Source organism: Anguilla anguilla, chromosome 7 (assembly GCF_013347855.1).
Source record: "Anguilla anguilla isolate fAngAng1 chromosome 7, fAngAng1.pri, whole genome shotgun sequence".
Lineage (NCBI taxonomy): Eukaryota > Metazoa > Chordata > Actinopteri > Anguilliformes > Anguillidae > Anguilla > Anguilla anguilla.
The window spans coordinates 3,189,230-3,201,366 of record NC_049207.1 but is presented as its reverse complement, the minus strand read 5'-3'; the positions used below and the strand labels follow the sequence as shown (position 1 = coordinate 3,201,366).

At 43.9% G+C, this 12,137-nt stretch overlaps 1 protein-coding gene across 1 annotated transcript in view; it reads right to left on the bottom strand.

Moving 5' to 3' along the window:
• LOC118231096 (thyrotropin-releasing hormone-degrading ectoenzyme-like) overlaps positions 1–12,137 on the bottom strand; it is a 107,300-nt gene that overhangs the window by 86,866 nt on the left and 8,297 nt on the right. The window contains exon 3 of the mRNA XM_035424578.1: positions 11,258–11,384. Coding sequence (XP_035280469.1) covers positions 11,258–11,384 — 127 coding nt within the window. The remainder of the gene's footprint in view (positions 1–11,257; positions 11,385–12,137) is intronic.

Here is a 12,137-nt window from a genome sequence, read left to right as displayed (position 1 = left end):
TGGACTGGAATGCTCAAATTGATAACATAAGTTGTAGGCTATCTGCTATTGTAATCTGATAAGAACAGACCACGATACAAAACAACAAAGCGCATTATTTTGCTGAGCTGCCATCAAGTTAATATTATACAGAAGCAGAAACTCAATCGCACTTAAAGATTTACTGGATTTACAACTATATCACCTATGTGTCTGCACATCCCTATGCAATTGTATGTCAGCAGTAAAATTGACAAAGTCCTTCAATTAGCAAGTAGATATTGCAACCAGCAAGTCGATATTGCAGGGTTTTATATTTTCATTCTGCAATAAAATATTCCTGACCAGAAGTACGAGCAATACAAGATGCTGTATTTGTGAGTTTGTTTGATGTCAAATCTGAATCGGTAGCAATTAGCAAATCACACAGCCGTTGATGAAGGACTTCTTCAAAGTGCATAACTGTGTAATTACATTTTTCAGTGCTTTGTGGTTACTTTGTGGATGTTTACAAGAGCTGACCAGCTTATCATCACGTCCAATTTAAACTGGTATGAAAGGTATGAAAATCAATGACTTTGAAGCTTTCCCCAGACTGGCAGGTTGCTAGGTTACGGAGTAACATACACTACCAGTCCAAATAAGGAAACGCTGCGTTTTAAAGAACTATAATACTCTTAAAACCGCTTTCTGAGCTCTTTCTTCTGTTGTTGTTTCCCCAAGACATTTTTGTCTGCAAAATTCTATTCGAAAAAGTTCTCTCCCAGACCAGAAGTGGTACTGACATTATGCGACCATCAGCAATGTGAATATTTTCAGTTTATGCAGAAAAACTCCGGTTAAAGCAATACATGATCAAGCGGATTATAAAATTTCCAACAGTAAGATACATTAGCCTGCCCAGTTATGTAGGTACGAACTAATACACATAGGAACGTATAATGATTATTACTTGTTTAGCACAAATGCTAAGTATTTCTTCATGTTCTATGTTGATATTACATTTATTACATATTACATTCATCATTATTATTTGATACAAAATGTTGCATTAATATAAATTAAGTGTTTCCATAATTTGTGCCAGTACTGTACATGACATATTATGTAATTTAGTACAGTTTCAGCTTGGTTCAGAGAGTACATTTTACATGTTCAGCCTGATAATTATGCTGCTGGGTATAAATCTGGCACGTAAAGCTTTAAATGACCTGACAGTGCAGGCTCAGCCAGGTACACTGGGCTCTATACAGACCCAGGGAACATGGGAGCAGGGGGAAGGGAATGAGGGAGAGAGACAGAGAGAGAGAGAGAGAGTGAGAGACTGAAAGAGAGGGAGAGGGAGACAGAGAGAGCAGGAGGCAGAGAGACAGAGAGATTCAGACTAACTCCCCAGTGTCAGTGTAATGGTGAAGCACATTGCTTCACCATTACACTAATGCTCAGGCCTGCTCCTCTCCAGCTGGGTACTGAGGAGAGGCCGAAATACATGAGAACTGCATCATGGGAATTTATTTATGAATTTTTTATTTTCAGCACACTGTTATAGATTTTCCCCGCTGTCACAAACGGTACCGCCTCCAGAGACAGTGATCATGCACCGAGTGAGTAGACAGGAAGTGACATCAGAGCCTTTCCCACAGTCCCCCACCCCCTCCCTGCCCGTGACTTGTTCATTGATCCATTCGGGAGCATCACCCTCCCCCTGGGCTCCCTGAATATGATTACATCACAGCTCTGTATGCAGGAACAGATGAGGTCTGGGTGCAGCACTGGGATGGAGAGTTGATTGATTCTGCTCCGGCTGTTTTCTGTTCTGTTCTGTTCTGTTCTCAAACAGCTGGTCCAGGGTCAGTTCACTCAACCTTGATCACAATAGCAACTGCAAGCCTGCACTGATCCAGAGTCAGTTTAATCAGCCTCAGTCACAGCCACAGGCCTCGGCTGGAGCTGATCCAGAGTCACTGAGGTCCAGGGTCAAACACACTCATGCTCCCCGGAGACAGCATAAGCACAGCATGTACACGTGTGCCTGTGTGTGTGTGCGCATCTGTGTGTGTGTGTGCGTGTGCATGTGTCTCGTACAGCAGCGGGCGATTACTGTGTCCACGGTGAACTACTGACGATTCCATCTGTATGTCTGTGACTGACAGAGCTGCTTAGAAACTGGGAGAGGAGACAGCTCAACAGAGAAAATCTTTCAAATTCCCACCTGACGGGGGACAGAAACAAAAAAAAAAAAAAACTGATTTTACCGTGAGGCCAGGGGAACAGCGCTACATTCAAACTGAGAGCCCTGGGGGACTGGGGTTTGGCCTTGATATCACCAGCAGAGAGAGAGACAGAGAGGGAGAGAGAGAGGGAGAGATATGATTTTCTTTCACAGCATAAATAATGGCTTCTTCCTTCCCATTGCACACCTCCATTGGGAGGAGCACAGGGCCAAGCTTCACACACTGAACCCACCGCGGTGCCGGCGACAGGGAGGGGGGGGGGGAGGAGAGCCGCTGGCCTCGACGTCACCGATCAGGAGTGACAGCCTCTGATATTTCCCACAATGCCCTCTGACCAGCGACACGTGGCTGTACCCTTCATTTCTCCTGCTACTCGCGGCCTCCAGAGCCTGTACACTTTCCAGACTCACTCTACTGCCAAGTGCCCGCTTACACACAATTACAGGATTACTTCACAAAATTATTTACCATCTTGGCAGTGGGTCCCTCTTTTTCAGACCTAACGCTCATTACAAGTTCCCTGTAAATACTATTCACCGAAGGCTGGCTTTGCCATGTTTTGCATGCAACACCACAGCCGTTACCTTATCTCTGATTGTGTCACTGGGTATCTCTCCTACCTGTGGCTTCCGAGACAATCGAGCTCAAACCCATCAGCAGAATTGCAGAATTGCACAGCTGCAATGGCGCTCCCTCTCTACAGGGCAGTCAGAGTAGATTGGGGGGGGTGGGAGAAAAAAAATCCCTTAAACAGGTAGAGGAGTCGGTTTGGCTTTGACGGAGACTGGAGCACCAAAGCTGTTAATGAACAGGACAGGTTTAAAAAACAATTCCCTTTCCATTAGCCACCCCCCCCCCCCCCACCCCGAGCCCTTGGGCTCGTAACTCAAGCGCCAATTTGGCGGTTCCCGACGGCGTTCCCCAGGTGATGCATGGGGTCCCAGCGGAGGTGTGACAACGGCGGTCGGCGGCATTAGGGCCCGAAGACAAATGGGACTGATTTAAACCGCGAGCGGGAGCTGAATTACTACTTCCCAAAAAAAAGAGAGTGTGTGTGTGGGGGGGGGGGGGTGGTGGTGGGGGCGGTGGGGGTTGGAACTAGCAGGCGTTCACGTGCTCTGAGATATCAGAAACGGGCATAAGCAGCTGCTCACTGTTAATACTCACCCCCCGGGGGGGGGATTCTGTCCCAGAGAGATTTCCGGAGATGTGCGTGACGATGTGACATGTTCTCATGAGCCCAAATTAAAGGAGACCTTTAACCATAATTGTTGGAGTGAGGACTACAGTATGCTAAGAAATTAACATGATTATTTGACCCTGTACTACTGCAGTAACACTAGGAAAACTCACACAATACTCTTCTGCAGTTTGCCATTTCCTATTTCTGTAAAACTGGTTAAAAAAAGGGTAAATTTAGAGATTTAACAGAGTAGTTTTATAAGCACAGCACGGCTCAGTATAGTCTGCAGGTCTACATGGGGATCATTTCGCTGGCTAGTTTCAGAGAGAATAATATATTAAAGTCTGGCTTTTTAATTCCGGACGAGCCACCGGACACAAGAAAGTGAAACGCTGTCCCGTTTTTTTTCTTCTTCTTCTTCTTAAAAGACAAGCTGACGAGCGGTGGCACGGTGGCAGGCGGCCAAGGCTCCTGCGCACGTTCTAATCTCATCAGGAGACAGAATGGGGCCTGCTGAGCAGGACGCCCGCGAGAGACTGATTCTGATTCCCCCAGACAGGCAGGAAAGGAGAGAGAGCTTCTCCAAGTCCTGACGTGCGGGGATCCAAAGGAGCGCTCGCTTACTTCCTGCACTCAAAATTATTCCAATAGATAATACGCAAATAAATAAAAAAAACTTTTGTCAAACGACTGTGCAGTGATGTGCACCTGAAATAAAAGCACCCATCACAATGTAGCTTGAAATAAGAGCATGAATATATGGAAAGGCCTGTAAGTATTTGGTTTACTGGACCAATCATATCAGTGGACCAACTCCTTGATCAATGAAGTAATGCCTTTACTCTTTTTGACCACTGAAAACCTGGAGTGGTCAAAAAGGGTAACAGTGAGAGTACTACTTTTTTTTTTTTAAAAGCATATCTATGTGTGTGTGTGTGTGTGTGTGTGTGTGTGTGTGTGTGTATAGAAGCGCTTGCACTTCATTTTTTATCACAAAAGTAAAAAGTAAAAGTGAAAAGTCCACACCAAGCAATTTGAGGCGTTGAGAGGCTAACCAATCCTGACAACTTCATTTTTACTGTGCAAACCACAAAGCTGAAATACTGTTTGAGTTTTGAGCGGATTCATGTGCAATGAACAAACTGGTGGCATCATTTGATTTGAAAAAAAAAAAAAGTTGTTATAAATTCCATAAGCATCTCCCAGGACATATTTAACAGCTTTGGGGGGGGGAGGCGAAGGGAGGCAAGGAGGGAGAGAGAGAGTGACTGCGAGAGAGTGAGTGAGTGAGAGCGAAAAAGAACGAGAGAGCGAGAAAGCAAGACAGGGAGATAGACAGAAAGAGAGAGAGAGAGAGAGAGAAAAAAAAAACTTGACGAATCGACTCTTTTGTCATTGCGTGCGCACGTTACATTACTGTCACATCCAGACCTGGGGGCCAAACCTTGAAAACGCCCCCCGCATGACCTCGCTCACAGAGGCGCAATAAATTTAATTAGCGGATAATTAGCGACCATCTCGAGCGGGCTTCCAAACGGCGAAGGGTGCCGACGTCTACGTTCAGCATGGCCGGGTGTCGCGGGCAAGCGTACCAGGGTGAGAGGATGTGGAATATCGGGGCGTAACAAACAGATTTATGGCCCGCAGGAAACCATAACCATCACCGGGACGTTTATGACGTTCCAGTACGGAGGTGTGTGCTGACGACGTGCGAGCTGCATCACGCGCGATGAACGACTTGGAGGATCCAAGCGTGGATACCGAGACTGTCAATCACAGAGGTGACCCCATGGTGACACCTGTCATGTCCGCTGATGAGACTGCCATTTCACTGAGGGCGTAACTGGGCCTTAACGTGGCAACACACACAGGTCATGAGGACTTAATCCAGAAAAAAGCCTATGATCACACACATTAAGATACTTTATTCAAGGGTTGTTAGGCATGTTTAATATTATGAAAATTGCTATAGCGTAACCGCAAATAATGTGTAATTCTAAATGGTCGCCAGGCCGTAACATGAGCACACGCTTCAGAAATTCCACTCAAACACTTAACCTTCCCAGGGAAACACTGTCAATAATTCAAGACTGTCAGTTTCTAACAACATTTCTGTCAGCCCTTTTTATCAAGTGGATAGATGTTCAATTTCAGGAATGTAGAAAAATGTTCTTTTTTTTTTTTGCTTAAGAACACTCAAGCCAAAAACAAGACCAAAGGTACAAAAAGCTAATTACTGTGTGAACCTCTTCAGTAAAATTCTAATTCAGACGAGTTTATTTTTGAAAACTCTCTAAAAACACTCCTGCTGTTAAACACTAAGAGTATACAAGGGCTTGGAAACTCACAGTTAATTTAAAGCTTAAAGAGGTTGGAAAATGTTTTTAGCTATAATTTGATTGCTTTTTTTGCAATCGTTCATACTTTCGCATATTAACACACCCACTGATAATATATTCAGCCTAATCCTATTCCAGCCCATTTTCCTTCTGCGCCCAAAATTCAGCAGCCACGCCCAGTGTGCCCATGCACTGCACCACTGACTGCACCCCACCCCACCCCACCCATGTGCCGTTCACCACTGACTCCAGACAGAAGAGCCCAACGTGTCTCAGATGACATGCCTGGACCTAAGCAGCAGGGGAAATAACCCATAACCTGCAGCTGAACACAGACAGTCATACTATTCCAGTTAATGTGGGAACTGAATTAATATCGGGTGCCTATATTACAAAAAAAATCATAATAATCTTCAGAAAGGAAACCTGAAAATCCACACTTCCCATCTCCTCCAAAGATATATTACAGCAGAACCTCTGAGATAACAGCACTTCCTAAATGCACCAATTTTTATGGGAAGTATTTATAGTAACTGATGCTTATTTTGGGGCTGCATATCTTTTAATATGTAAATATCTAAGAATCAAACCACCTGAAAACCTTTCAAACTTGGAGACGAGAGGCAATGGCTGGGAAACTGAACACTACGGACACAGAAAAGCCCCATGCAGATGAGAACAGTCTGCCTAGCATTGTGAGACTGTGAGTTCGGCCATATCATGAAAGACACGGAATCAATGAGGGAACGTCGATGTCTGCCAACAAGCAGGGGGGGTTCCGACTACCCAGCTGAACTTCTCCTACGGTTAATTTAAAACATCCATCCTTTCAACGTGTTGAGACGTTCATTAAAACGTGTTTCATTGTGTGGTACAGCTCTCTGTGATGCATTACGCCTGTCTGTCAGAAACCTGCTTCCAACTTCACTGATTTCAGATAAACTAGAGAGGTGGTTTCAGGTTTTTTTTTTCCTCCAGAGAAAAGTTTCTGTTTGATGTTCACATTTTAATTAGCGCATTGTATAACAAGGTATCTGAAAACGGCTTCTTGCTCATGACTCATACTGAGCCCTGGACAGCCTCAGTCCAATTTAATCCCTGCTTATGAGCGGGTTCGGCTGTCTGCCCAGTTAGCCTGTGTCTGTAATGTCACACAGTGTCTGCTGTATTTTACATGTTCTCTGTGAACTTATTTACATTGGATGTATTGCCTGAATAGACCATACCGTGCCCAGCGTGATGTGTCCACAGATCTACACGCTGGTGCTGTCATTGTTTTCATGGGAAAATTAAGCGGTAATTGAATTATTAATTGATGGGAATGATAGTGTGACTCAAAATAGACTTAAAATAGAGGCTCTTTTGACTCCATTGGTGGTGGAGGCCTGCAACATATTTCAAAATAACAATTCAGCATTTTCGAAAAATAAACACAAATCTCTCAACGTATATGCATCTGGGTATCATTTTTCTCTTCCTCTTGCACACATCTGAGCATGTCACTTGAGCAGTATTGGGGGTAATTAAAGGTTTCTTTTTAAGCACAACCCTTCTTCTTCGAACAGCTGTGCTGGTATAAAAGCGTATAATTTTCCCATCTTCGAGCATACAAATATAGCTCATAACTTGCACTGGCTGCTTTATACTGCCTTCTTTGTTTAGTTTACAGTTTACAGGCATTTAGCAGATGCTCTTATCCAGAGCGACTTACAAATATACTGGAGCAATGCAGGTTAGGCACCTTGCTCAAGGGTACAATGGCAGTGTCCTACCGGGGAATCGAACCTGCAACCTTTAGGTTACAAGACCAACTCCTTAGCCATTATACTACACTGCCGCCTACCGTTTCATACTGTATATACCAAGGCTGTAAACAGATTCACCATGTACCTTTTCCATACATGATATCAGCAATGTCCAAAGGAGCAGAAATGTGTCATCATTAACCTTCACGCCAACCAAGACATTTGGAGAAAGTGCACCGTTAGGTCTCCTGCCGCCAATGCATTTCCCCCGGACACATCCATCGATTGACATTGCAATGACAACCATTTCATTAGACTGAACAGATGGAGGGAGATCCATTTGTTTCTTTACCCCAGTGACTCGTTTTCCCAGACTGCAATGTGTAACATTTACATAAATGCATTATGGGAAAATTGAGCTTTCAGAAAGTTGAGCAGGTCTTTTTTTTTTTTTTTTTTTGCAAGGGACAAATTCCAAGAAATACTTTCATACTGCAGTAAGGACTAAACACAACGCATGAAAATATTTCATATGGCTAAAATTCCTCTTTCAACATATCCCTCTAATAGTTAATGATTGTCATGTTAAACCATAGGACAAATATTTGGGGGGCTGTAATGGATCAGGTGCGTGCAGTAGCAGTTAGGGGGGGTGGACTTGTTAACCAGGTTGCAGATTTGATGGTAAACTGTTCATATACAGTACCCAAGAGAATGGTACATGAATTAAATTGCCTAGTAAACATCCAAATGCATCATTTGACAATTTGATCACACCTTACGGGAAGTGCATATTCTCTTCATGAAATATTTATAAAACCTCCAGCACAATACGCTGTCTGTATAAATCATTCAGAAGCTTTTGCACAGGAATGCCTTGCCTTAAGATTCGAGTGACATTGTGTGTTTTGTTCACAAGTGAGAACAGTGTTTTGCCTAGAATCTGCAGTACTGTCATCTTCATGAAGCATTACCTTAGCTCAAGAACGACTTATAAAGGATTTAAGGCTATTTAACTTTGTGCAATTATTGCATAGTTTTGAGACAATGACATACAACACTCCATGTGTTTGCATAATATTAATAAAACTCCAGTGATAGAGGATTTTTTCAAAACGAACATTCAATTCAGCTAAATCACAATATGAGGAGTTGTTTCAACAATCAGAACCGAGTTAACGAAGCAGCAAGGGGGGTTTTAAAGTCTGTTAACACAGGCTCACATCAGCTAGCACAGGCTTTACTGAGGAATCACTGACTGTGCTTGAGCCAAACTGCACTGAACCAGAGCAGGCTGTGCACGGGGTCCTCTGATGCGTTCACAAAGGAAAGACAAACAGCAAACACAACCGTGAACGAATCTGTGAGCGACTCATCGAACAAATATTTGCGATGAACTGAATCACGTGACTCAAGTCGCTGCAAGGAGCTGAAATGTCCACCACTAGTATTGATTTAATAATATTACGCACGCACGGTCCTGAATACGTTGCAAAGGCCACCTACAACACACCTGCAATTCCAAACAAACACTTACCATGGTTTCCATTTTGAAAACTGCTTAACAGCTCAGTGCAGGTCAACCATTTGCATCTCCTTTTCTATGGAACACTGTACACACCTGCCTATTCAAGCCAAAGAACCAGAAAAGAGCTGCCACACCACCATCAACAGCAAACAACAGCAGAAACAGACCCATACAATCTCCCCAAAAAAAAAACAATACAAGTCATAAAAACATCTCAAAAATAATGGGTGATGATGATGATGGTGATGATGAAATGCATTATTATAGCGCCTTTCCCCTCATGGTGTCTGTTGTACAGTAAACCAGTGCCGAGCGTTGAATATAATCACAGACAAAACTTGCTTGCCGGGTGTTAAAAAGCCTGTTTTCCGACTGCGATGTTGCCTTTCAACTATTCCCCTCTTTGATCGGGGACACAATTAAAAACGCTAAAATTTCTAAAGAGGAGGGCTGATTAACAGCAGAGCGGTGGTCAGCGAGTCAGCTGCGGCACTGCGCGCGGCTCTCTGCTGAATCTCGAACGCTAAAGAGCAACAAATTGGACGCGCATCAGCCCCTCAAAGGCTGAAGGAGCTCGATGAGGGGTGAAGTGGACCGTGCGCGTTTTAAAGATTCGGCTGAGCGCGTCGTTCTGCGCACTGCGTGCCTTTTCCGCCAGGGTTCGGGGCATCGGGGCGTCTCTTGACGGCCCCTCGGGCGCGCAGCTGCGCCCCCTGTCTGCCAGCGCCCATATGGCGGCCTTACGTAACCCAGGCCTGGTCGCGCTCGCAGCGTTTCCGTGTGACAGCGCCGCTCGCTGACTCCGCTGCCGACCGGAGTTCCCGCCAAATCTGCAGAGTGCCATCCCCCCCCCAACCCTCCGGTGAGGAACTACGTTGCTTGACCACCAATCCAAATGAGCTGTGTCAGAATTGTGTACGCTCTACATGCGAATCTTATACTCTGTTTCTTCTCTTGCTTGTGTTTTTTTATTTTTTTATTATTACCTTAATTAAATATGGCTCTATCCTGTGAGATTAAAAAAAGACTGCGGATGCTGAGGTAGCCAACGATTTTGAGTGTTGCGTATTGAGTATGAATCAAAGAAGTTTACATTGGTGTTAGACAACGGATTTGTCGGACCACAGTATCTGAACGCTGCACTAGAGGCTCCTGAGAAAGCACAAAGGAGGCCAGCTAAACAGGCTCTTGGTACAGCATGAAATATGAAAGTTACTAAGAAAGACTTCAGCCACTCTAGTCTTAGCGAAAGAAGACTAAGAGAGGATATGATGTAAGTTTCTAAAATACGTGTATTGGTTTACTAAAGTTCCAACTTTAGTAAACCAAGTTTGTGCTCATGGATTAGAGATGGGCAGAATGAACTTCCAGGGTTCTTGAGGGTCAGAAAGGGGTAAAGTTGTAGATCTGACCCGAGATCAATTTTATTTATTTTCCCAAAATATGAACTGTGGTGTGGAAGTAGGTCATCCAACCTTGATAATGCCTTCAGGGAAACACAACAATGTGACCGATGAGGTCAGCAATGTGAGATGTGAACAATCCAAACGATGCAAATTATCATAAACTCCCACCCAGAAATGAAACAAAAAAATATTGATATAAACTGTAGTTCCTGGTGAAAGAAAGCAAAGACTTTCTGACCCGCACTGTCCACAGGTCGGTGGGCCCAAACGTCTGGGGACCATCTCCATCAGAGTGTGTGACTCACACCTAAATACTGAGACCTTCACTAGAACATGAACAATTCAGATGGCCACAAGAAGCCAAGAGGAAGCATCCAAACCAGGACACAGACAGAAATCAGACCCCGACTGCTCGCTGCTGCTTCCCAGCCAAAGATAAACACCACTGTCACAGTATCAGAAAACAGAGACTCCGTCAAGCTCTGAAACAGCGGCTACGTAGAAGGCAAATGGCTTCTGCGTAGGAGACAAGACAGTGATACGTCACCCAATGACTTCAGAACAGCATCTTTTCTTGTATACGAGGCGACCGTTTGCAAAACCCCTCCTCTCAGTCCTTATTTGAAAGGTGTAACTGTTCTGCACACGTTAAACCGATGCATGGTGAAGTTCAATAAGCTTCTTTGATAATAATCTGGACGTTATTTCCCAGCATCCTTTGTGGTTTCCTTACAAGTTCTCTTAACTTTTGAGATAAATACTTAAGAACTCCCAGCTCAAGAACCCAACTGATGAAATTCACAAGAGTTCAATTAGGTATAGTTTATATCCCACTATCCTTACCTAATTTGGGCAGGGAGTATTTAACTTTGAAGTAGTCTTCATAAAACTGCAGGAGCTTCTTAGTGATATTCAAGGCGTAGTCGCCCAGCCCTCTGTCGATGGCATTCGGTCTGGCATACAGGCGTATCTGCAGGAACAGGGGTTCATGGGGGACGGGACACAGAAACAGGAAACATTAAAACAAAACATGAATGTTAGTTAATTCATTCATTCATTTTAATTCAGCTGTCCTTCCTTCGATTTTCTATAGACAGAATTGTCTGTGAAGCAGTCTCTGAACTTCAAGATGTCCACAGGAAACAGTACCATAGTCACGTGTTCAGACATCAGTTTATTTTTCAGGTTGCACACGCTCAGGCCTGCTTTTCAGAACACTCACTCAGAAGGTACAGAGGTTGTACTGTTGCCAAGCTACTCATCTGCCAGCCTTAATAGAACAGGCGGTTGGGCACGTCATTTATTTACTTCAATATGTAAATAGGGTGTGCAGGTGATGCAGTGGGTAGCACTGTCACCTCACAGCAAGAAGGTCCTAGCCAGGGCCTGGGAATCAGAACCCAGTATGGATGGAAGTACCCTCAAATTAAAGCTGACAGTCTGCACTTTATCCTCGTGTTCATTGTTTCATTTCAAATCCAATATGCTGGAGTACAGAGCCACCAAAAATTGTGTCGCTGTGCAAATATTTACAGGCCACTCTGTATACACAGCAGATCATGCACAAATGTGATTAAATATTAATAAAATAATAACAAAAGTCACAGGAATCTAAGAAGATTCAAAGCATTATGCAAATGTAAGTTTTAAGCTGCTAAAAATGCACCAAATCATTTATTTGAAAATGTTCAATGACGGTAAAAAAAGTCTGATCTTTAAAAAA